Here is a 27,017-nt window from a genome sequence, read left to right on the forward strand (position 1 = left end):
GTGTAGAAATTATCAGAAAAATAATACTAAAACGTTCTAATTGTGACACAGAAAGTTTTTTAATTTTGATATCGAAATTTTTTAACTGTGACAAAGATTTTTGTCAAGAGAGTAAAACAATAAGAATGATGAGAATGTGAAATAAGAAATAATTATGATATGAGAAAAATTTTGAATTGTGTATAATTTATTAGAAATAGCATTCAAACTTTTTAACGGTGACATAGGGAGTTTTTTAATTTTGACATCGAAATTTTAATTTCTAAACAATGATACATATTTGTGTTAAAAGGATAAAATAAGAAGAATTATGAGAATGTTAAAGAAAAAGAAGAATAAGAGGAATGGGAGTTTTGAATTATGTAAAATTTATTAAAAAAATAACACCGAATTTTTTTAACTATGACATAAAAATTTTTTTAACTATTTTTTTATCATTAAACTAATCAAGTGGTGTTAAATTCATATATAAGAGGTCTAGTCATCCTTTTGTCATTTGTAATAAAATGATGTATTTTTTTTTATTTCACAACACATTTAAATATATTTTGTTGGTTAAATGTGTTAAATTTTGGATTTGTGGTTCTTTAAAGTTTTTTGTGTCATTTATAAAAAATTCGGTGTCATTTCTAGTAGATTTTTTGTGTCATTAATAAATAATTTTCGTGTTGTTTTTGTTATCATCAAACTAATTATGTGATATTAAACTAAGATGATGATGATGAGGATGATAATGATGGTAGTGATAATGATAATGAAAGAGAAAGAGAAAAAAGAAAGAGGAAAAGAAGGAGGGGAATGATGTTAATGATAGTAATGATAATGAACGAGGAAGAGAAAAAAGAAAGAGGAAAAGAAATCAAATAAAAAAAAAGGGAAGAAGAAGAAAAATAGAAGAAAAAGGTGGAAGAACAAGAAAAAGCGCGAAAATGTAATAAAAGCGTATATGTAAATTTGATTTGATTGAACAAGTTTAAATTAAAAGTTTTATTGTCTAACATTTTTGTATTTTTCAAATACATGACTTATTAAATAATTATGTTAGGTGTATATTAAAAATCAATTATTAAATTAGTTACAAATATAAAGTACATATTAAATTATAAAATATATATTAAAAATAAAATAAATAATATACATATTTATATATAAATACATCATGATTAATTTTTTACATGTATACAGTATTTTTATTTGTTAAAATATTATATTTAACTAAATAATAGTGTAACCAATTTAGCATGAATACTCACCAAGAAAAAAATTACATGAATAATATATTTTAAAATAATTCCGTTAGGTAACTAATTAGAGTACCAGCCAATTCGACCAACTCTTATTGGATTGTATCTCAAAACCTATTACAACACCTAAACATCCGAATCCATTTACTTCTTGTTATCCTAGTTCACCTTTCACCTCCCCCATTTTTTCACCGCAACCACCTCGCCACCCCTGCCCTTTTTCGCCTTAGCTCCCTACGCCGTGCGTTCCCGACGATGAAAAAGCACCGCCCCGCCCCTGTCGCCTCACTGCTTTGTGCCGTCTGAATAAGCAACGCGCTGCACCGCCTCTGCTCCCTATAGCCGTGCCGTGCATCTGTTCCCTTGCGTCGTGCGTTCCGAATGCCGAAGAAGCACCACACCGCACTTGTCACCTCACTGCTCCGCGCCATCTGAATAAATAACGTATCGCACCGCCTTTGTTCCTCACAGTCGCACCACACATCTATTTTCTTTGTGGCCCTTGTAGTTGGATATTTCTTAATGCAAGTTTGCGAGTGTTTATTCTTAATTGATGGAGGTTTATTTACTAGTTAGATGAATGTTTCTTTATGTTATAGATGGATGTTTCTTTTATTTGAAGGATGATTTTTTACTCTCAATTCGATGTATAAAATTTGGAATGTTTCTTCTTTTTGTTATTGAATATTTCTTTATGAGGAGACAATAGTTTTATTGTACAATGTGTACAATGGGTTTAATTATAATTAAAATTAAATTATAGGTAATTATTTAATTTTAGATTCTTTCTAATTTGAAATTTGAATTAAATTAGGATGACCTTCAGTTATAGAATCAAAACAACAAACCCCTCCCTCAATCCACCATTACCTCCTTTCTCTCCATCGCTTCTTCTCTAACCAACCCTTATCTCTCTTCTTCGTTTTCTCAACCTAGATCACCCCAACCATCACCCCCAGCCAACCAACCACCGTCGCCCACCCTCTCTCTCTCTTCTCTTTCTTTCCTCTTTTCTCCATTTCTCCCTGCCTTGTTCGTTGCCCCACGCCCCTGTTCGCGCCTGCCAGCTCCGGCGAGCAACACCCCGGTGCAACCCAACAGCGGCTAAGTTCTGTGCCGCTGCGACATCATTACTGCCCCTGTTCTTCTTTCTCTCCTTCATCAACGCAGGTTCCATCCCTTTCCTTGTTCCCGATTCTTTCTATTTTATTTATTTCATTGCTTTTAATTCTGGTTTCTGCATATAGATTAGGCTTAGGACTAGTTAATATCTGTTGCTAGATTGAATGTGTTTGTTGGCTTAATTTTATGAGTTGATTGCTGCTTCCATTAAACTGAATGCTCTGTTTACACATGATGCACACCATATGCTCGAAGAAATGCCTAAATGAAATATGTATGTTTAATTCTTATGTATGGCCAGTATTTGACTTAAATTCTATTCTCATGAAGCATTATAATAGCTCTCTGTTGGTGATTCAAACTTGGGAGTGTGCTTATCTTGCATATGTTTTTTTCTGCTTTGTAGTTTTGCAGCTTTGTTACAATCAGTTGACAGGAAGCATACCTACACAGCTTGGTGATTTGAAAAAGCTTAGTGTTCTTGCTTTGCAATTGAACGAGATAACGGGTGCAATCCCTGCTAGTCTTGGTGATTTGGGAATGTTGATGAGACTAGATTTGAGCTCTAATCAGCTATTTAGTTCTATTCCCTCTAGACTAGCTGATGTTACTTCACTGCAAGTTCTGGATGTTCACAACAATACGCTCTTTGGGAATGTACCTCCTGGTAACAATGATTTACGGATGGTTATCTTAATTTGTTGGTGCTGTTATTTTTCTTGTTAAATTATTTTTATTTATCTCTAAAGTATGCTTATTTTCTTTCTTTACTTTAATGAAGCTCTTAAGAGACTAGAATATGGATTTGTGTATGAATCAAATGCGGGGTTATGTGGAGTTGGGTTTTTCATCTGTGAGAGCTTGCAATGATTCGGATCATGTCAACCCCAATAGACCTGAACCCTATGGGGCAGGAGTTAATGGTCTATCTAGAGATATCCCAGAAACTGCAAATGTAAAGTTGCCTTGCAATAGAACTCGGTGCCAAAGTACATCAAAATCCAAGCACACATCTGTTACGGTTGGCATAGTTCTAGAGAGAATAGTATTTTGTATATATCCATTTTCTGTTTTTGTTTTTATGGCTTGGAGTTCCAATGGTTCTTTTTCATTAAGGAAAGCATAGATATATGTTCTAGAATTTAATTTTGATGTACTCTTAGTGTAAAGTAGTTTTAATATAGGTTGGATGTTCATTTTACTAGGTAGGTCGATAGTTATTTTCATTCTAATTTGGATGTTTATTTGATTTGAATTGAATTTAATATAATTTTGCCTGATTAGAAGAATTTGTTAAAAAATATTGTGAACATGGTATCTATTATAAACTAAAATTTTACTAACACGGTTAATCCTGTTTAAGTTAGTCATTTTCTTGGTGGTTTATATTGCTAATATTTATGTCGTAGTACCATACGTCACTTAATTCCTTTGGTTGGTTTTTTGTTTGTGTTCGATTGCAGGTTGTGGACGTGACGGACGTGACTGAGCTAGAAACTGATAAGACAAAACTTAGTCATATTGTAGAATTGGATTTAGTGTACCATTCACTGAGTTCAAGTATGCTTGGAGTTGTTGCAGTTAGATATAGGTGATTAAGTTATAACAGGGTTATGTGACATTTAGATTTGTAAAACAAATACTAGACTGTATTTTTCTTTAGCCATTTAAACTAAGTTGGATGTTTATTTTACTATAATTGCAGATGGTTCTTTCCATTCTAAAGTAGATGGTTATTTTTGGTATATTATTTGTCCTTTACTTGATTTCCTGCATTTTATTTGCACATGCCCTGCAAATTTTTTTATTATGTGGGTTGAATTAGATTTAGTTTAATTTGATTGAATTCAAGCTGGATTTTAGTTATGCCATTTAAACATGATGCACGAGTGATATTTTTGGTCAATTGTTTTGTTGTTTCTTATTAATTAATGCGGATGTTCATTTTACTGTGTATGTGAATTGTTCCTTTCATTTTAGAGTGAATATTTATTTTGAGTATACCATTTGTCCTTTACTTAATTTTCTGATTTTTGCATCCGAATTTTTCGCGTGTTTCTTTTGTTTTATGATTTGAAAATTATAGATTAAAATACGATTCTTCTAAACATTGATATTAACTTTAAAACAAATAAAGTCTTAATTTGAAATTAAAAGAATTTTTTTATTACATAACATTTACACGAGATATATAATTTATAGTTTAGAGAAATACTAGAAAGCCAACAGTTAGTCATCTTCAAGAAATGCTGCAACATGATGACAGTATTAAGCTCTTCAAGGCTAACTTAAGGAAGCTTGTCAGAAGCTCTCTACTTGAAATCTTTCTCCAACATTTTTGGATGCTAGAGATTGTACCTATGATCCTTCTTACTCTTCCTTGCTCTTCAATCTTGTAACCTGTGCAATAGTCGATGTGCACTGAAAAACAGGAACACAGCTCAATTTTTAGGCATGCATATTAATTACTAGTGTGTAACAAGAATTCATCAACACCAAGCTTTAGAAGATAATCAACAATCTATAAAAAAAATCTTAACTTAAAGAAAGCATAACTAAGTGATTAACTAAATAATTACTTTCACTATAACTAATAAAAAAAACATAACTAAGTGAAACTCAATTTCAACACAAAATAAAATGAACATATGTATTCATAGTAAAATGAACATCCACTTTAGTTGATAATAAACATCTAACAAATTAACCAAATTTTTATCCGTGCACCATGTTTAAATAGCCTAACTCAAACCCAACTTCAATTCAAGAAAACATAAAACTAAGTCTAATCCAATTTTTCTCCATTACTCTAAAACCATTTAACAAAAGAAACTAGCGGAGCATGTACATGCAAAATTCAACAAATCAAGCAAAAGATCAATATTATAAATAAAATAAACATCGACTTTTCAAATAAATGAACCATCTACATACATAGTAAAATAAACATCTACTTTAGTTGATAATAAACATTTAATAAATTAATAACTTTTATTCAATTATTACATTCTTGATTAAAATCCATATATAAGAGGCCAGAACCTGTTTCAACCAATGTCAAGCAGACCAGAACCCTATCTTGTTCCTTGAATTAGCAATTCATTCAGGTTAGTTGTACCATTTTGAAGAAACTGTGGCTTAGCTGGATCACAAAAAACTAAATTTCAACCATTGCAATTCAGCATGAATCCAGTGTGAACATCTTCACATACAGTAGCATACAAGAATCCAATATGCAATAAGGAATAAGCACACTAATAGGCACTGTGTTAATGAAAAAAAACATAGATATTCTTAATCTTTATTACCTCTTGACCCCATTTAGTGTTAGTTTTATAGTTACATGAAGCTAAAAATTAGAGTCTCTTCATCAGGTATAGCTTTCCCGCCATTCACCAAATCAGGAGTGAAATTATGTTGTTTTAAGGATTTGATTAACTTGTTAGATGTGTCAAATTGTTGTTGGGGTTCAAGTTCAGTACCTAATATTATTGAAAACATAGAATAATAATATGGGTATGCAGTTATGATACTCATATCTAAAGCAAAAACAACTGAATAATTTCAAAAGAAACCAAATATCCAAGAACATGCTAAATTCATTGCAACCATCTATAATAACAATTTATTCTACAAGTTCCAACACAATGACATTACAACAACATAGTTCTTCACTATGAACAATCAAACACGTCAGCAAGATTCAGTGCATGTACAGCTAGTAGCAATGAAAATAAGAAATAAAAAAATATGGCACGACAATATCATACTTATGTATCCAGACAAATAAGAAAATATTGGACACTAAGATTATAGCATTTTTCATATAAAGAAAATCTTGAGTAGCAGAAGTATAGTAGAATACAAAACCCTGCTGACTTAGATGCTTAGGACAATCTTGTGCATAATTCAATCTGGTAAAATTCCACCAATCCAACAAAGAAATGGTAGTATTAGCTTTACTTTTATAAAAAAATTGTTTACTAATTAAGTTTGTTGTATAATAATCACTTCAGTTCAGCCCAATTCAATTTCATCACGCTTCTTTCATGTTCCCTACCATTTTAGTCTTAATATTCACATTAATGATGGATTGATTCATCATCATCTACACAAAGGTATAATATCTTCAAAGATTAGAGTAAAGTAGTTAACAAAATAGCGCATAATCCTATTAGTCTTAAATTGACCCAGAATGAATAAAATATGTAGGTGCATGTACTAGCATAAAGAAGCACTAGTTCTTCTGCATGAAACTAGAAAATTCCTATTAATAAAGAGTGAGTTAGGTATCTATGCAAAATAGTTTATTTTATGTAAAAAATATAATATTCTATAATGTAAAAACAAGGCCACAAATGGCCAAAGAAGCATATAGGAATGGATAAATAGCAGGTTCTCTTCCAACATATAATCATGATAATCAGTTGAATTATGGGATAATATCTTGCTTTAATTAAAACAAATAACAGAAAATGAGTTCATTTAGGAAAATATTGAACACAAAGATTATAGCATGTTTCATACAAAGATCAAACTTCACAATTTTCCCTTTGTCACCATCTATAAATGAGATAAAAAGCTATAACAACAGCACACCACACAAGTTGCACCTCAAGTGCATCAAACCTTTCTTTAGATCCATACAGCATATAATATCTTGTTAGAGTGTCCTAAATGCAATTTTGTCGTCCGGGTTTAAAAATTTAACGGTCCAGACCTGTTATGAAAATTACTTTAACTTTATTACAAACCAATTACAACAGTTTCAGCTAATTCTTTGGTTGCAGTGGCAATAGGAACACATCAATAATTAAAAATTGATGATACTAGAAAAAAATTTGAAGAATAACCATCCAATATACTATTAAAGTAACCATCCAAAATATATTTAATTAGTGATTTAATCAACAAAATATATTTAATCAGTGATTTAATGAACAAAATATATTTACTTTCAAACATGCAACAGCTATTAGCAATCCAAAAATGAACAACAAAACCCACTTACATTGGATGGTTATGATTCTTCTAGAGATGATGTTCTTTGTGTTTCTGGTGAACGGTGTGTTGACGAGCAGGTGGGTGTTTTTTCCCGGGTCGGCTGCTCTGTTGATAGGAGAGGAAAGTGCCCACGCGATGAGAACTCTGATGCTGCTCGGTTCGTGGGTGCGCTCCTTGATTGCGTTCCTGGTCGGCGGTGTCGCGCCCAGCGGCTCTGTTGCAGAGACGGCGAGATGTTCAGGACCAAGAGGGCGCCATCCTTGATGCCAACGATGAGGATTAATGGGTTGATGGGTGCCCTTCCTCGGTTGCAAAAGGGTTTGGGTGTATGCAAAGATTGGGAGGGTTTGGGTTCTGCGCCGTTACTGGTGTGTGCAAAGATTGGGGATTTGGGTGGGGGGGGGTTGGGGAAAAACGCCAAAACAAATGGGTTGAATGATTTGGGAGAAAAGTATAAATACGAGAAATTGGGTGGTATGTTAAACTAAGCAACCATAATAGGATTAGGGTTATTAATTGATTAATTCTTTCTATTAATATTAATTGAGCCTAATAAACAGCCCATTGTATACATTGTATACATATCTCATTGTCTCCCTAGCAGTGCTCTTCTTTTATATATTAGTGGATGTTTTTTTTTGTAGCATGGAGATGTTTTTTGTTACACTACGAAGATACAACGGCAATTCACATGACGACACAACTACAACAGCTCGAGTCCTTGCAGCAAAGACATGACCAGCCGCAAGAATTCCCTCTAGCGGCGATGCGTGCAGCGCACTGGACGACAGGAATTGGGGCACTTTGACAAGTGGCGATATAGAAATCTGCATGAACGAAAACGTTGATGCGATAAAAAAGAATGTAAATACTATTATAGATGGTGATTATGGGTTACATAATACTTATTATTCAAAATCTGTTTAATATTTAATTATTTAAATTTTAATTTTAAAAAGAATTTAAAATTAATAATTATTAAATAGAATTGTTTAAGTTAGATGATTTAAGAGTTGTCCCTATATTTTTTTATTTTAAAATTTTTAATAGTAAAGCACTAAAGATCGAGGGTAGGATCATAGTTCTGCGAAGATTTTCAACTATAATTGTAGAGAAAGGGGATCATCGAAAATTATGCCCTAACTCTCGCATTAACCTCCAATTGCTGGAAGTCTGAAAAAAAGATTTAATTTTTATTGGATTAACTTTGGTGATCACCTGTATATAACAGTTAGACGCGCTGTCACAAAAACCTAAATCTAATGCCTTATTATTTCCACTTCAGGAAAACCACAATCCAAGTAATTATTAACACTGCGGAGAGGCTGAAGAAGAAAAACCACGGCTCTGCATAGATCTTTCCTTTATCTTTGTTTCAATGCATATTCGATCCAGAGGTTCCAGCATCTTCTTCAATTCCCTTCTCAACCTCAACGAAATTTTCTCAGCTTTTCCGTCATTTTGTTGCTGACTGATTCTTCCCGGTCAAAGCTACCCACGAATCGGGTCTTTCTTTATTTGATCCGAAGCATAGAAAGATTTTTTTATATGTTTTAACAATATTATTTTAATCAACAACCCTAAACTCCCATTGTCCGGGTGTCTCAGATTGGCTAGGGTTCTATATTCATTTCTTCCTTTAGAAAACAATTAGGTGTTTATGTTGTTTGTGGTAGGAGGAGGATAAAGACAATAGATACCCCTTTGTCTCCGCCTGAGATTGACTGATAAAAGGTTGGTCCTTGATGATTGCAGTATTCGACCCTAATTGGCCCTCACTCTTTTTCAAAACAGAATATTGCCTTTTTCGATGTCAATTCTATCTGTTTTTGTTCATTCATTTTATTCTTTGTTTGCTTCTTAATGGTAATGCGAGAGTGCCAGGGAAAGATTCTGGTTTTATATTATGTTTAAATTAAAGAACAGCCAATTCCCTGTGCGCTTCTTGTTTCAGCAAGCTCTGTATAATAAGAACCAAAATCACCATAAAATTCTCATGGCTTATTTGGCTGGTTACCATCCTTGTTCGCACTTGAGCAAGAGCTTTTCCCATTACCATTCTCTTCCTTCTTCTTCTGATCGTGGCAGCTACTTGTCTTTCCCATTTCTCCCAAATCTTGTTTATGCCAATGTTTTTGGGGTTGGCAGAAGCAACGGTTTTAGTCTTAGAGGTTGTAGCTTTGACACTAGCGGTGGTAGCAGTAATAGGAATGATAAAATTGTTGTGAAAGCGAATGCGAGGCCGCGCATTGTGGCTCGTCCTTTACAGCCTTTTTTGGCTGATTTTGAGCAAGGGAATTCTGTGAGGAATGATGGCCTTGATACTACTCTCATTGGTGCATCGGCTAATGGAACTCCTACTAAGCTTGTTTCATACCGTGATCATCATTTGTCCCAGAAAGTTGTTGTTGCTGTTGATGTTGATGAGGGTATGTGAAGCATATGTATGCATGTGGAATTTGCTATTTGAGTTTTCACTACGTGAATTATTAAGTTCTAGTGCAGAATCTTGACTACCTTCCAATTTAAATATGTATATCTGTTTAAATATGCATGGCGTAATGCTGTGCTGGATGTCCGTCTTTTCTTTTTTTTTTTATTTTCGAAAGATGATTGAAGAATTAAGTCAAATTACCTCCCTTGGTGCATGAAACGGTCAGAATATCATGCATAGTTCAAAGCTACAAGTATCTCTTAAATGTATATTTGTTTAAATGATGCTTGGTCAATGTATGAGTGGAACATTCTTTCTGCTACTCTCTCTCTCTCTCTCTCTCTCTCTCTCTGTGGTGTTAGATGCTAATTTGAATAATTATCGGAAATCTTAGAAATGTGTAGAGGCTGGAGATTGAAAAATGATGCAAGCAGAGAAATTTCTTGTATCACTGAAAAACCCCTATAATTCCCCTGTGGTTTTTGCTGATAGTCTGCAGTTTTCTTTTCTCACTTCCTTATTATGCTGAACTATATGATTATTCACTTTTGTTATCTCTGGTGCATATTCTTTTCATCTGTTTTTTTTTAATTATTATAAGCAGTATTAGGGAACTTTGTGTCAGCTCTCAACAAGTTCATTGCTGATCGGTATTCATCTAGTTATTCAGTTTCTGAGTATCACGTCTACGAGTTTTGCAAGGTATCATTTGTTGCCTGCTCTGGCAATTCTGTACACATTCATTTCAAGTACTTAAACCCTGGAATTATTTATAGTTTTAAATTAACATCAATTGAGTACAATTTGCATGTTCTTCCATATGCTCTTTTTTTTGTTCCCTATATTCACCCGCGTTGTTTCTTTTAAAATATAAAATATGATGTTGCACTGAAATTATAATGTAGCATTGTTTCTTTTCAACACTAGTATTGCGTGAATTCCTACCTACGATATCAGGATTATTTGTGGGTACTTCATTTTGCTTTGGCGTTAATCTTCCAATTAGTGTCATGTAACCTACCATTGTATGCTTGGGTTTCTTATAATTTGGGGTGATCTGATCTCTCTCTTTCAGTTCCTTGTCGTATCAATTTCCCAACAGCCAATTTTCCCAACATATATTGGGTAGGGAATTCTTCTTTTCACGAGAGGGATCATTATTTTGATTGTACCCTTCAGTGCTATTAAAATAAGAAGTCACTGATGAAACTGTGTCTTCTTCTATGGCATTTAATCCATATGTTACCATGAACTTGTGCATTTTCCTGACTTCCTACGTGGACTCTGATGCACTCTTCATTTTTGTTTCAGATATGGAACTGTTCACGTGACGAAGGTATTATGCTATGAACAGTTTTTGCTACTCCATTTCTTATGAAAACTTGTGGATAAGAACATTTTTTCCTTCCCATAAATTTTTGCCAAGGTTCATGTATCATCTCTTGAGATCAGATCCCGTGTAAATCCGATTCTTAAGTGACTCATTCTGTTAGTTTTGGTTTCTAGATTGGCAATTTTTTGTTGAAGCAAGCCTAAATTCTGAGGCTTATCATACATTGCAGTCCTGATATGGCTAGTGAAATTTTTTTATGCTTCATGATGACTAATGCAGTTGTTTTCTGCAGCTGATATCCGTGTGCATGAGTTTTTTAAGACACCATATTTCAAGACAGGGATCCACCCTCTCCCAGGTGCTCAGAAGGCTATTCAGAAGTTATCAAGATTCTGTAGCCTATCAGTTGTAACGTATGTTTTTGGCATTGGACATTGTTCAAGCTGTCAAGGACTCTTGTCAGTATCAACTAACTTGTGCTTTTATTCTATCTTGATGTTTAGATCACGACAGAATGTGATTAAGGATCACACAATTCAGTGGATTGAGAAAAATTTTCCTGGATTGTTTCATGAGATTCACTTTGGTAACCACTTCGCTCTTGATGGAGTTTCAAGACCAAAGTCAGAGATTTGTAGGTATACCCTTTAATCCCTTCACTTTTTCTTACCCCAAGATTTGGATCCTTCCTTTAGCCGAAGCTGGAGATATCCAAGAGATTCTAAACAGGAAAATATCTGAATTCTCTTCTTCCTGTCTCAAGACGGAAGTGTTTATGATGTCCTACTTCGTAATTTCCTGTTGTACTGCCATTGACAGATCTCTAAATGCTAAAGTTCTTATTGATGATAACCCAAGATATGCGCTAGAATGTGCCGAAGCTGGAATTAGAGTTTTGCTTTTTGATTATGAAAATTCATATCCTTGGGCCAAGAATGAGTCTGTTGATCAGCACCCCTTGGTGACCAAGGTCAAGAACTGGGTAGAAGTGGAACAACAATTGCTGTCATTGATATCTTCATAATAACATAAAATTCCTAAAGCAAGGACTTGTGGAGACCAATTCTGTGTGAAGTGCTGGACTAATTCTTGCCTGATATATAGCAGCCTAAAATATACCCCAACTAGAGGGTTATGGCCATAGGTTGAGGTTGAATAACTATAAATGATGAGATTGTATTCTTTTTCCCATTTTGAACAACAATGAAGAGTGAAACAGGTAGTTGTTCATTATAGTGGAAATTCTCATTACCTTACGATATGGATAACTAGGGAAGCCTTGAATGCAGAAGTGAACTTTCAAGTATAGGGTACTACTATAATTAAGGTTCCATGTTGACCATAAAATTGTAAGAGATCTAATGTTGGATAATGGTGATAAATGGAATAATACGCATTTGTCTTCATTAAAATCTTGGCTCTCTTCTACGTATGCCATATTATCTTTTTGGGATACAACCAACCATGTTCCTTTTGAAGTGGGTATTGCAGCATTGTGGTATGTTCACGTGGCCGACTCCATGCATGACTTGTTCTTTTGTACAAGTTCATTTACTTACGGAAATTATTTTAGTTCTGACCAAATACATACTATACCTTAATCCGTGTAATGACTTTGAAATCCGTATCAAGAATGCATAAGCTATAAATGTTCAATTAATTTTGCTGCTGTTGAAATGAGAATCTGCTTGTACAATGCTTTTTTTTTTCTTCCAGTTAGGCTCAGAAGCTGGTTTACATAGTTCATTTCTGACATTTGTTTTATACAATGGCAGTGCTAATAGTTGTTATGCCAGAAATGCAGTGATTATTATAGTTGAAGTTATTTACATCATAAATTGAACAGTATATGATGAGTCCTTTTATATAAAAAGAGTGACATTAGAATCCATCAAATACCAACTCCAGATATTACTCGTTCTTCTCAATCAAGTTGATGCCGTAAGCTTCTATAGTATCCAGCGCTGTAAAGGTCACAAACAAGCATTATAAGTGTTAACATCTGCAATGTATGGCGTTAGAATTTTTATTTCTATTTTTATTCTTTTTTCCATCTTACCTGATGCAAAATCCTTCTCAAAAGAGAATAATGAAAAAGAAGTGAATACAAGAAAAAAATTTATTTAGTCCATTAAAAAGGATTGCCTAATTATTGATTGTTGCAATTGGTGGCTGGTTTTGCTGATAACTATGCTTGTGGTTGAAGTTGTCCTTACGTGCAACATTTATATGTATGCCAGAGGAAAATAAAAAAGAAAAAGAAAAAGAAAAGAAATTATCATCCAGTCACCTGGAATGTATACTTCAGGTTCCAAAGGCCTTAAGACACCTCTAGTCTGAATTTTCTTTGTCAGTAGAAGCTGCAAAAACCATATATAATTAACTCACCAACAACGTTTATTTTAGTAACATGAAAGACCAAGAATGAAGCGGAGAGTACCAGCGCTCCAATTGCTACCGGAATACCAACAGTAAGGGCCATGGCACTTGTTGTTTTGCCATTGACAGTCTTACCAAATTCAAGCAAAGTTGCTCTGTGTTTCTTGGTAATTTGACTCTCCGGGTATTCTACCTCCACTTCATGGTATAAAAGCACCATATCCTGATTACAAATCAGATATTAATGTCTATGGTTATTTGCCGATGCATTTATTCATGTTGGAAAAATCGTATACTGGAAACTTTTAACTCTCGGTAAACAACACTTGGTTCTTCTTAATGGCAGATGAACTTGGTAGACTCAAATGCCGGAAATACGAACTAACAGAAGTATACCTTCTCTGTACCGGCATAGGATAACCTCTCTTCCATGCGGAAACATGCAACGTCAAATGCACTTTGGCAGGAAGTTGGGATTTCTTCTTGCTCAAGAAGTCCTAAGGATCTATATCCAAGAAGATAGGTGAAAATGAAAATCTTCCAAATGAAAAGATAAATAGAGGTATAAAAAACTTACATGAGTGTTTTTGCTGTATTCATTGCAGTACTTTGTTCTTTGCAATGTCCTAGTGTTAATATCCTTTCAATAATTTCCTTCTCTCCTATCATTGGTTCTTCTGGATCTTCACTTGCAACATCTAGAAGTTTGAGCAAGAATTTTCTGAAAGTTGGTCTCTTTTCATTCTTCAACAAGGGATGAGTTTCATTATTAAAGAAACCAATCCTAGAGAGTGTTCCCATGATCTGGCTGAAACCTGTACTTCAAGCTACCATAAATAAGTTCCAGAAAGACGAGCGAACAATTTACATGCTTAAAAGACTGAAAGCAAATTGGTTAATTTCATTTTGGAGACAGGACTGGTTCACCAAAAACTTGTTAATGCAGTTTAAACACATTTTTTATCGAAACATCAAACATATATAAACCATGCCTTCATAGCGGAGGGTTCCACGGAAAATGGTGGATGCTTCAGATCCTATGCCATATAAATCCCCATAAAGTAGAGAGTTACGATTTGGGAGACATTCCAAAGCAAAAGCAGGAAAGTCAGCTATCCTTATTCTTGTAGCTGAATCATAAATACTGTCCCCTGTTCCCCAAACAAAGCAGATGAAATCTTTATCAGCTAGGCTTCTCGAGGGATATTTCCAAGCATGTTGTTATTTGTCATGCATGAATACAGATTACAAAATCATTTGAAGACAGAAAGAAAAAATGAAGATAGAAAATACATCCTGTTTGTTGCTTTCTTGAAATTCTAACCCAACTTACTAAAATCTTACCATCAATGTGTATAGTTTCACCACAGTATTTGTAGGTTGCAGGATTTCTCCCAGCTCGGATAGCCCCTACAGGACTCCAACTGACATAATTGATAATCAGTGAGTTCTTATGGCAACAATCATAAAATATTTCAACTACATTAAGAAGAGCAAGTTGTACTGCCGAGTTGAAAGCAAATACAAAAGTAGGATAGATTTAGAAGAACTTTTCTTTTTGGAAACATAGACTAACAGATACATGCCTCTTCTTGATCAAATCTAATTGAATCCATAATTGGTCATGTAAGTATTTACTCGAAAAGAGAGAATTCCCCAATAACATTTTTCCACAACAACCATGTTATGAAGCTATTGATTAATAAGCCGTCTTTCTCAAGTCATTAATGCAACAAACTAACATGTTCTTTTGACTAATTGTTTATCAAACCAGCCAGCTCTGAAAATACCAAAAATGTAGTTTTTATTTCTAAACCATGATGGTAAAAGACATTAAAAATGTACCTAAATTTATATGCTAATGGATTGTTAGCAGCATCAGGAGATGGAAGTCCACCACAGTGAGAAATGAAAGACTTAATTTTCCCCTTCCGCATATGTGCTTCATTGATCATTTTCATTGCCATCATGTGATCTGGATCACCAGCCATATAATAAGAAATTCTGCATATAGCTAGAGATATTTTCAAGCATCTAGAATTTTCAGTAACTTGTTGTTTCGGCCAATGAGTTAAGACAAAAACAAGTGAACAATTAGTTGTGAAGGGATAATTTTTTATGACATGCAATCTAGACGAAGCATCTATAATGACTTCTCTTGCAATCTTCTCAGGAAATAAGCTTATACAATAACTAAATTGGTGCAATGCCATGATCATAAATTCAAGGAATATTTCTCTCACAAGTGAAAACAAAAATCTAAACACTGTTATTTATACCATGTATATCAACATAAATGCACTAGTTTACAACTTCAATTATCAGAACAGATCTAACCTATTCCTGGATCCAATCCCATTTCCCCCAGGATAGTAATACCAGCATCTTTAGCCTTATCATTTAGCATTGACATTGAGCTATCAACATAGCTAGCAGTGACAAGATGCTTCTTCAGCTGCATCAAAAGACACATTAATTTACTTAGGTGGAAGCCCAGAACAAGGAGAGAATAATTATTTGCTAGTACTACACTTAAGAGGATTAACACAAAAAATAAACGTTTCTTCTAGATTCTGCCCAGAGACTTATGTATAAAGCAATGGATCACAGTGGAAAAGATTTCCTAACATTACTTCTATTGTTGCCTTATCATCTGTTATACGCATGCTTTATCCAAAAGCTGCATAGTTTTATTTCTTTCTTCTGAAAACAATACATAGTATTCCAGTTCAATCTTGAATAGTTAACATAAAATACTGTAAATCACCTCAATGCAAGCATTTGCAACATTAATGTGACAACTAGCAGGGAGCAAGCTTATAACAACATCAACCTGCAGACATATATAAAGAAAAAATGTCAAGGTTAATCCGCCATCAAATACCCCCAAGAACACAAAATAGATATCGATGTGTAAAATCCTAAAATCCTAGTCTTCATTGACACATCAGAAAGCAATATTTAGAAATCTAAAGCTGCTTTTTCCAGCCAACTGCCATTTCAATCTCTTGTAAGAATCTCTCTTAAAGAATCAATTAGGATAACTGCATAATTATTTCCAAAATGACAATTATACCTGTGAAACAAACTTATAAAGATTTTCATGATCCATCACATCAAGCTGAACTCCTCTTACATTTGGGATGCCTTTAACAATCTGCACTGATATTCTGATATCAGATCAACTATTCTTATGCAAAAACCAGTTCGGCTTCAATAATAGAACTAATGCAAAGGTAAATATTTTAGTAGGAAATAAAAAGAAAAGAACCTGTTCTGCATCCTTCAGGTAGAGAGATCCGAGAATGACTTCAACTTCAGTTAGATCCTCAAAATCATCTTCAAGCAATGTCTTATACCATTGGCTGGATGAAATCCTTCCAATTGATGATAACACTTCGGCAGCTGGTTGACAGACCCTACCAGCACCAAGAATTAAAACTGCTGACTTCTTTTTTGAGTCAGGCACCTTATTTATGCCATTCTCTTTGACTTCACCTAGCCTAAGTGAAATTTTGCTTGGATCTTGATTTAAAAATCCATGATCTTCATTAGGATTAGCAAGAGATGTTAGAGAATCAATTATTTGATCCAGAACAGCCTTATCATCTGCTCCAACCTGTTGAAAACCAATCACATTAATGCATCATTAATCAATGCAGTTGACTAGTTTTACGTAACAATGATAAGCCAAATGATATTTTCACCCAAAAAAGGCTACTCCAGGCATCGGCCTCTGGCCTTACTAGATCCGCAACGGCCATGCCAATGACACAGAAAGAGGCATAGCAAAAGTCTAGAGAAATTAGACAGATTAAAATTTCAGTGATTCCATTTAGACTCGATGAGTGAAAAAACTAGATTTTCTTACAGAAGAAATGAAATTACTCAGTACTACACTTCATAAAAAAGAAGGGGATATGTGAACTAAAGTACTAAACATATTTCGGTTTTTGAAATAGACAACCACTTACTTCAAGTTCTGAGGATGATATGTCATCAGCACACTGACCAACATGGCATTTAACTAAGTGGAAGGAGCCTCCTGCAGCTTCAATAGTATCTAAGGCCTCATTTATCAGAAATTTATCAAATAGGTGACCAGTCAGAGATATCTGCCAGTTACATTCAGTGTTCTTGATCAGACTATCAACTGCACACAGTAATATGGGAATGTACAACAAATGAATAGTAAAATGAAGCTCAGGAACAGACCAATATATTGTATCTCCTTTTCCTAGATAAAGAATCTGCTAGGTTGTCTGATACTTCCCTACAAGTCAAAAGACAGTGTATACATTAACTAAAAATAAAAATAAAATGGGGGCAAAAACCCAATCAAGTGATTGGAAAGGATAATTTTTACAAGCTTAAAGAAACACGAAAAAGAATGAAATATAGATCAGACACATACTCTGGTGATTCAGATTTCCGCATGCGGGGTATATATTCAAATAAAGGGGTTAGGGCACCTCCATATGCTATGCAAGCTCTCCTTAGGTGAGCTGGCAGGCTTGTAATGTCTGAAGTAGAAGCCAAATTTATGACAAATCGGGACAGTATGTTTCCAAAATGTTGGGAAGCCTAACCATAATGGAAACGCATATTCAATCATTTCTTGAACTAAAGTAATCTTTATTGAATGAAATAAGGGAATTAGAAAATGAGAAGGCATCCACCTCTACTGCGAATTCTGTTGGAAGAATGTCAACAGCTAAACATAACACACCATTCCCCTCCAAGTCATCATCATGGTAGGAATTCTTTAGGGGATCATATCTAACAACAATGTTAAACAGAGAAATTTAGAAAACAAATGCAACTTGTAAATGTTTGGAGTTGACTTGAGTTTGGGAGGTGTATTGCAGCTATAAGACAGAAATATGATGCTTTACATTCCAGAATAGAAAGGTTACTTTGACAAAGAACCTTTGGTTCTTTTCTGCTTTTTGTAGTCTTTTCTGTTTTTAGCTTATTTTCTGGAACAGAAGAAAAATTCATGAAATGAATTTCATGAACATTATGACAACTCTGCAAAGTGCTCAACAATTAAATCTTGAGTGACTCTAAAGCATAACTATTATCACTTTCAAACACATATTCCATGGCAAATACTAGTATATGAAAATAAAATAAGTGACTTGCCTAAACTAGTGGGATGATTCAAATTTTTAACTTTAACAAAAGTATACCTGAAGAAGGGTGAATCAATTGAGGTAGTTCGGTTAACAAACTCTAATGAGCCCCCTATATCACACGTTATGTCTGCTATTCCAACAAGTGGGCACCCCTTTCTTACTAAATCTTTAGTCTGTTCAGTGCTCAACAAACGGGGAAATCTCTGCTCCCAATACATGCAGTTGACTAAGATAGGTAAATGTGAGTAATAGTGCTTCTTAAGAAAAATCAGTTCATCAACAAGCATTTGACGCCAAATATGGGTGGTAAGCATGATGGGACCTACCAATAACAGATGCATATGGTGCTACTTTTTCATGGAAAATTGGATTGTAATATTCAGGATGTGCATAGTAGTCTGCCTGAAATAATCAAATAAGGAAAGGAGTAAAGGACACTAGATAAATATCTCAACCCCTGTTTTTAACATATAAAGATCAGTGTTGTTAAATCAACTAAATAAGATTGAGAAGGTACAATAAAAATCAACAGAACAGTTAAAATAAATAAATAAAATTGTTACATTTACATTAAGCTAAAAAATAGAATCTAGGGATACTAATGCGGATTGCAGAGTATGAATGAAAAGAAATTAATATCAAATTCCAGAATTCATACTCGAGCAACTAACTCACCTTGTCAAACACTTTAGTTGGATCTTTGGGCTCAACAATGTCTTTGGCAGTCACAATACAGCCATAAACTTGGAAAACTCTTTTTGATGGATGGTGCAAGTGATCAGCATCCTAAAAAAGAATGTGCATGTGAGACAGCACCGAACTTATGTTACACATGTGAAAAGCAACATGAAAAATGACAACATTCTATCTATTTACTGATCTAATCAAATTGATATATGAGGATGAATGCTATCATACCAATTTCTAAGCTCAAACATTATAAACTTTAATACCATATTGAAATTCTGTTTAAATTATAGGGATTGGATGGAAAGGGTAAAAGGAGAAAGGAAATAATATCTTTTTCAGTGAAAAGGCAACGAATAATCAGCAAGCTGTGAAATGAAACACTGAACTACTACTCCTATTTGTGACTATAAGGAAAACTTACCGCTTCATGTAGGTTGCTTAGTTTACTTGGATCTACAAAGGTATGAGGAAGAAGCTTAAATATCTCCTGTGCTCCCAAACAAACTACAGAAAAGAAAGAGTTCAATAGTCAATATAAGTCACATTTCCAAATTAGTTAGGTACAAGTAGGCAAGACTTTTAAGAAATCATTAGTCCATTTATACACAGAGAAACATAATTAACATTTTGCATCATGTATGCTTATGAGAGGATAAGCCAAAATGCAAGGGCGGAGTATCATTTCAACTTAGGAGCTGTACCATTTCCTGAACCAGTGAATACAAAAACTAGGGGACAGATTCCCAGTGGCAATCCCTGGGTTGCAATTTCTTCACCAATAGAAATCACAGCAGCCTTAGCAGCAGCCAACGAAGGGTACATGTAGGATGATCCCAATGATAAGAAAGGTGTTGAGTATCCAAGACTCAAGAACCCTGAGATATAAGAACAGAACAGACAATATGATATTAAGTTCACTAGGTGAAGACATTGAATTTGTAAATACTAGAATTGAAGTGTTAGGATTAGAAGAGACATACGCTGTCCTAATCCGCGTAAGAAGTCAATCATTCCAGCCCTACCAGCGAAATTCCCAAATGCAAGTAACCTCTTCCCGTTATCCCCAGTAATTAACTCATAGTCATATAAGGATGCTCTCTCAGTTAGGATCTACAACAATTGTTTTTTTTTTTTGGGTGGGGAGACAACAAAAATAAGTCATAAGTACTAGAAAGAAAACCACCGCCACAAAATTCTGAAATTCAGAGTCACATTCAACTTGAAGAATTAGATATCATAATATACCTTGTCCAGCAAAGGCATGTTTTCTTTCTGTGCTTTATGGGTATGGGAGAAGAAGGCATAAGCTCTGTCGGGTAAAATCATCTCTAGCTGCACAAAAAACACATTCCAAAATTACAGCACATCATTCTTATCAGTATCTGAATCTTATTACTAATAATCCAGCTCGAAGTTCGTGGTTGCCCCTCTCACCATGATTTTTTCATATCTTTTCCAAGACCAGATCGAAGAGATCTAACGAGGCCTTAATCTTTTAGATCAACTCAATGTTGATAATGACAAGTTTATAGCACATGCAAAACAATAATTAGAAAATAATGCAAGTTGAATTTGACCTTAGGTTGCTTGATGCCAAGGATGAGGCCACATTGTGACAAATCATGTGAAATCTCACAGCCAACTTCTTCATATAGAGCATCATGGTGGATTCTCTTTGTGCTTGGCTGCACGATGATTCGAGACACACCACCACCGCCATGAAGTAATCTTGCACAGTGTGTTGGAGTCAACGGTGCCCTTCTCTCCCATTTGTTCACGGACTCAGCTAGGATCCCAACAACACCGTTCCCAAGCATTCTCCTTTCAAAGATCCTTCTACCTGCAATATAATCGTATCATAGGTCAAATTCAATTGTGAATTATTCCAACCCAACAACAACAAATATTCATTCCCAGCAGCATTAATTAACTCAAACACAGTAACTACCACCACCTTAACAAAAAATAAAATTCAAACTTCAACTAAGATGACAGAAAGAAGAGGAAGTGATCATATAACAGAGAAGCGAAGAGAGAACTAGAATGGATAACAGAATGAAGGACACGTACGTTTCACTGCAGTTCAGTTCCTTCTTTCTGTTTCCTACGAATGAATCAGTTGCTCTGGGAATTGTGTATATATATGTCAGCTTAGTTCAATCTTAATTATATTAAATAATACTATATTATCAAATCAAAATAGTTGAAAATTGGGAAATTTGGTCTACAAACGTGAACGATGAGGTGGTAAGATAAGTGCTCATAACATTGGCATGGCACTGATCAAAAGGAAAAGGAAAACGACAAGGCCGTGGTAGAACCCAATTGAAAGCGAAATGAGGTATCGATATTCCATCAAGATTCATATTATTCATAGTACTTGAAAATGAAATAAAATAAAATAAAATATCAAAACTCAATAAAAATCAGGCTAATTTTTTTATATAAAAAAATATGAGCTTTTTTTTAAAATAAAATTATTTAGTATAATTATAAGTTGATAAATTTTATAGGTAAAAAGTTAATATATGCAGATGACATGTATTATTATTATGATAATAGATAAAATACGTGTTGTATATGTGTTAATATTCTGATCTATATATAAGATACGTGTTAAACACACTTTTTATACGTCTATAATATTATAATACGTTTTAAATATCAATATTTAACTAAAATATTATTTTTATTTTTATATTAAAAATAATTTTCATAAAAATCACTTATTTTCATAGACATCTAATAAATTAAATTTATCTATTCAACATTTTAACCCGATTCGTTAAAGTCCATAATCAGTTAAAAATCCAAAGCAAATTAAATTATTCTAAACAGAAAATAATAAAATATGGTATGTTGAAATTTTTGTGACGATGCTTAATTAATTGAGATAAAATTTAGTGTAAAAAGTACTTATAATCCATAAATAACTGTCAACAAATAGAAAACGAAAAAGAAGGAAGGAAAATATAGAAGGACTTCTTATGAAATTATAGTGAATAATAGAATAATTTATTTTTTTATTTTTTGTAAAAGAAATAAAAGTACAATAATCGTAGAGTTTTATCTAATTTAAATTAGTTAAATGTTAATTCACTTTTTTATTAAATAAATATTGAATATTTGAATTTTATCATATACAATATTATATTGACTAATAATAACTTTTTAAATAAAATTTAAATTTATGATAAATTAATTTTAAATATGTATGATTTTGAAGTATATATCGTGGAAAATAAAAAAAATAATCTTGCAGTTTTAGTTTTCTGTTTGCTCGGATAGTATACATATTTTAATACTCAACGAGTGTTTGCAACAATACTCGTATAAATAAAATAATAATTATATTAAATATATACTAAAGTTAATTATTACAATTAGTTATTAGTAAAATATATATATTAAAATATAATTATATATTATAAATAAATTAAATAATATATATTTATACATAAATGTATTAATAATTAATTTTAATTTATAAATAATATTTTATATATAAAAAGAATACATGAAATATATGTTTATGAATTTGACATAAATAAAATTAAGTTAATATATAATTACTCGAAAATGAAATAGTACACGTAACGTAACTATGATTTCACATGAGTTGTCAAATGGGATAAGGGTTGTGGTGCTATCTGCCTCCTTTTTAGGGACGGATATAGTGTCGTGACGTGCTTCATTCAGAAAGTTGCATGCCGTGTTGTTATAAGTTATACACACGCACATGTGATGGAGACCGTGCACTGCTGCACTCTTACTTCGTTCTCATCTCGAAATTATGTTAATTATCCAACTAAAAATTGAGTAACAATCAACGATTACACCCTTTTGTAACCCTCCTCCCTCTTTCCCTTTTCTCTCTTTCTACATATTTGACACGATAATTAATAGAAAAGAATGTGACTATGAGTTGTTACGTACCTTGTGAAGTTTAAAAATGCTATTTATACATAAAAATTAATTATTAAAATTATCTATTAGTATATTTATATATAAATATATATATAATTTAATTTATTTTTAATATATATTTATATTTTAATAATATTTTATAATAATAATTAATTTTAATAATTAATTTTAATATACACATAATATAGTTGTTTTAATTTATATAATCAATATTTTTCAATTTCTTATCTTTAGTGTTTAATATTTTCTTGGTTAATGAAAAAATCTATTATATATTATTAAAATTTGATTTTGTCAATTAATAGTATAATTGATGTGATATTATTAAGATGTTTTTTTATTTATTTTATTTAATTAATTTAAATACTTTAATTATTTATTTAAATTAAAATAAATATTAAATTATTTAGTATTTTATTTGACTACATTAATTATATTAATTATTTTATTTGACTAAAATAAATGAATGAATTTTGTTTTAATATTTTTTTCGTCTTATGTATTTTTTATTAATAATTTATAAAAGTATTATAATTAATTATTTATTTGATTCGATTGAGATAAATATCAAATTAGTAATATTTTGTTTGACTATATTAACTATAACTAATTAATTACATGAATTATTTGATCCGATTAGAATAAATGAATTGATTTTGTTTTAATTTATATTTATTTTTTTTATATATTTTAATTAATAATTTTTAAAAGTATTATTTACATAAAATATTTATAAGACATTATTTACTTAATTTACGTTATTAAATCAATATGGAGACATCAAAGAGATTTAAAGTTATGGGCCATCTAATGTGAATTCGATCTCCATTAATTTTATTATATATATAATAATTTTTAATTACATACTATAATATATGAGGAGTACAAGTTAGTTGAATTAGGTTAGACTTAAATGTATACCCGACTCTATCTGCAATTCAATCTGTTCTACTATCAACCAATCTATTGCGGATTGAATTGCCAACTCTACCCAAATAAATTGGAATGGATTGAATATTCAAAGATATATATGATTTGTATTATCATCCTTATTCCAAAACCTTTTAAATTCACCCCCCCCCCAAAAAAAAAAGACTCGAGCCCACACCCAAAAAAAGACTCCAGCCCACACACACAAAACTACAAGGGGGTACATCGCATATCCAAAAAAATATAGGGGGCTAAATCGCAAAACACCCGTATCCAACTCAGTCATTTACAAATTTACATCTTTTTATTGACAATGGAATATATTAAATAATATGTTTAGACAAAAACATAATTAATCATGAAGAAAGCAGAAAAGGGAGAAAAGGAAAAAAAAAAAAATTGCGAAACAGGGGCATATCTCCCGGGAGAATATCCTATTATGGTACTATAATACTAAAAATAGATAGTCTCCTAAGATAATTTTTTATTTTTTCTTTATTATTGATAACATGTATCTGTGCTTGTGTGTACATATTAGAGAATATTTATAAAATCATCTTTTTCAAAAATATTTTGATGTTTATTTTCGTTCTTAAAATATAAATTTAATTAAAATTATCTTCAAAAAATTTAAAATTAATTATGTTAGTCTTTTTTGTCTATTCTATCACTAACAACGTTAATTTTACTGATGTGGCACGTTAGTTTTTTTATCTTTTTGGTTATGGACTGTTAAACCCAAAAAACAGAAACAAAACTCTAACTACTCAGATTCAACCCAACCGTACCCGTCCCGAAAATCCTTCCTCAATTCGTTTGAGTAGCTTCGAACCTCCATTTCTATCTCTCTACAACACAAATCCCCGCAATGGTTGTTCTTCAAGTATTCCTTCATAATCTTCAATTGGCAAGCCATCACATCTTTGAGCTATTCTCCAATGCATTCGATAGCAGGTATTATGTCGTTTGCTTCAGTCCCCTCTTAACCGAGAATTCAGGTGAAGAATTTTGGGATGATCTTCTCCTTCAACCGACTTTAATCATTGTAACTCAACCATGAACTGTGAATAATATTTTTGTTGTTATGCCAGACAATTGTTACAGCGAAATCCTTTTTTTGTTGACTGTAAGTGCAAGCGATTGAAATATTGGGCCAAATTTTTTTGTGGGTAGCATTTCGGACTATGAAAAATTTGAGAAAAATATAATTCTCTAGACGGTGGCACTGATTTGGACATTTCCAGAAAGTGATAGGGTCACTTTCATTAAAGATTAGGCATAAATTCATGTCTTTAATGTTTATTAAGTTTTTTACTTTAAAATTAAATATTAATTATTTATTTTTTGACAATTAGACACTAAAATTTTAAGTATCAATGTATCATAAACACCTAAATTCATAATATCACTGGATAAGAGGATGAGTTGTTTAATCGTACATCTGATTTTTGTGGAGAAGAACCCATATTTTGCAGTGTGTCATCATTATATGCATAAAATCTTTTTCTAACTATCATAGTTGTCGCAAACATAACCCCTATCCCATACAAATTTTTTTGGTAGAGTAAGAGATTTAGAATTTTGTAACATCATAGATAGATAGCATTTTGAGTGATACAGTATGGTTCAACCCTAACTCTCCTCCTCCATACTAGTTGCATTTTCAACGATCGTAAACCAAACTGCATAGTTGGGTAAACTTAGAATAGCGGCTCCACTTGTATGTTAGAATTATTTTCGTACGAGACACTTTAGTCTCTAACTAAAATTAATTACTTAGTTGGTCTCTAACAATAAATTCCGTCAGTCTCTTAGACTATCTTTGCCCATTTTGTTCTATCGACTCCTAATGGAACTATCCTACGTGTCGCCTTAACTTTTTCTGTCAGATGTTAAATGTCACGTGGACAAAAGGGACAAAATGGTCCATGCCCCCTTTGTGCGAAAACGACACTGTTCTCCCTCAATTTTCATTATATCTCACATACCCTAACATTCATTCTCTCCTTCTTCACCTTCACACTCTTCTTCTCCATCTTCTCTTTCCTCCTCCTTATCTCTAGGATCAAACCATGGTATAACTGACACATGTATCGCACCTACCTCAATATGTCATGAACCACACACTTCTTAAATGTCTGGGACTGGTACACCCACCTCCTCTGCATTTCACCCTCCAAAACCATTCACCTTTACGTCCTCGATAACACCATCACCTCCAATCCCAACAACGTCCACTACATCCTCAAAACCAAGTTCCACAACTACCCCAAGGTCTCCTCGAAGACCTTCTCGACAACATAATCTTCAACTCCAACGGCCATTCCTGGCGCTTCCATTGCAAGATGGCCAGCCTCGAGCTCAGCAGCATCACCATTTGCTTCTACGCCCTCGATAACGTCAATCAAGAGGCCCAAATTAGGTTAATTCCTCTCCTCCAATTGATTTTTGGAAAGTAAGATAGATTGTTGGACATTCATGACATCTAGAGAAGATTCTCCTTCGATATCCTATACAAATTCTCATTTGGAATAGATACAGAGTGCCTCATTCCTTCTCTCTTGGAGTGCAAGCTGTCAGTAGAGCGAGCAATGTTGTTGTCGCCGCTCGTATGAAAGCTGAAGGAATTACTGGACATTGGTTCAAAGAAGAAGCTGGAGGAAGTGATAAGAGTGGTGAACAATGTGGCCGTGGAGATGATAAGACAGAGGAGGAGGGCGATGGCGACACCGATGATGGGTCTCAACAAATCAAGCTTGCTATCTAGATTCATGGGATCTATCGAAGACGGCAAGTACCTGAGAGACATGGTCATC

General features: G+C 33.1%; 2 protein-coding genes across 2 annotated transcripts; one reads left to right on the top strand and one right to left on the bottom strand.

Moving 5' to 3' along the window:
* The first annotated feature begins 8,483 nt into the window (after positions 1-8,483).
* Positions 8,484-12,736, top strand: LOC130966736 (uncharacterized). The gene is made up of 6 exons (XM_057891565.1): positions 8,484-9,799; positions 10,409-10,506; positions 11,116-11,140; positions 11,430-11,550; positions 11,641-11,775; positions 11,957-12,736. Exons 1-6 carry the CDS (start codon positions 9,277-9,279, stop codon positions 12,159-12,161), a joined length of 1,107 nt encoding a protein of 368 aa, XP_057747548.1. The 5' UTR covers positions 8,484-9,276; the 3' UTR covers positions 12,162-12,736.
* A 35-nt stretch (positions 12,737-12,771) lies between these two features.
* LOC130966728 (alpha-aminoadipic semialdehyde synthase) lies at positions 12,772-21,585 on the bottom strand. Its single transcript, XM_057891556.1, has 25 exons — positions 21,415-21,585; positions 20,922-21,184; positions 20,590-20,676; positions 20,325-20,454; positions 20,046-20,219; positions 19,766-19,848; positions 19,330-19,440; positions 18,981-19,056; positions 18,709-18,880; positions 18,196-18,295; positions 17,931-18,100; positions 17,732-17,789; positions 17,491-17,631; positions 16,788-17,135; positions 16,593-16,673; positions 16,284-16,349; positions 15,854-15,971; positions 15,362-15,491; positions 14,861-14,940; positions 14,509-14,667; positions 14,094-14,331; positions 13,913-14,021; positions 13,578-13,739; positions 13,428-13,497; positions 12,772-13,101 (listed from the first exon to the last, which is right to left on the bottom strand). The coding sequence occupies exons 2-25, from the start codon at positions 21,159-21,161 to the stop codon at positions 13,049-13,051; spliced, it is 3,156 nt and encodes a 1,051-aa protein (XP_057747539.1). The 5' UTR covers positions 21,162-21,184; positions 21,415-21,585; the 3' UTR covers positions 12,772-13,048.
* Between the last annotated feature and the right edge of the window lie 5,432 nt (positions 21,586-27,017).

This window comes from Arachis stenosperma, chromosome 1 (genome assembly GCF_014773155.1).
Source record: "Arachis stenosperma cultivar V10309 chromosome 1, arast.V10309.gnm1.PFL2, whole genome shotgun sequence".
In the NCBI taxonomy this organism is placed as follows: Eukaryota; Viridiplantae; Streptophyta; class Magnoliopsida; order Fabales; family Fabaceae; genus Arachis; species Arachis stenosperma.

What these genes read in the sequence shown, in the direction of transcription:
- LOC130966736 (XM_057891565.1), top strand. Translation starts at nt 9,277, where the DNA reads ATGTTTAAATTAAAGAACAGCCAATTCCCTGTGCGCTTCTTGTTTCAG. An exon ending in ACGTCTACGAGTTTTGCAAG is followed by an intron (nt 10,507 to 11,115) that starts GTATCATTTGTT and finishes TTTTTGTTTCAG; the next exon opens with ATATGGAACTGTTCACGTGA. An exon ending in TGTAGCCTATCAGTTGTAAC is followed by an intron (nt 11,551 to 11,640) that starts GTATGTTTTTGG and finishes CTTGATGTTTAG; the next exon opens with ATCACGACAGAATGTGATTA.
- LOC130966728 (XM_057891556.1), bottom strand. Translation starts at nt 21,161, where the DNA reads ATGCTTGGGAACGGTGTTGTTGGGATCCTAGCTGAGTCCGTGAACAAA. An exon ending in TTGGCATCAAGCAACCTAAG is followed by an intron (nt 20,677 to 20,921) that starts GTCAAATTCAAC and finishes TTTTTTGTGCAG; the next exon opens with CTAGAGATGATTTTACCCGA. An exon ending in TTGCAAATGCTTGCATTGAG is followed by an intron (nt 15,972 to 16,283) that starts GTGATTTACAGT and finishes CTTTTGATGCAG; the next exon opens with CTGAAGAAGCATCTTGTCAC.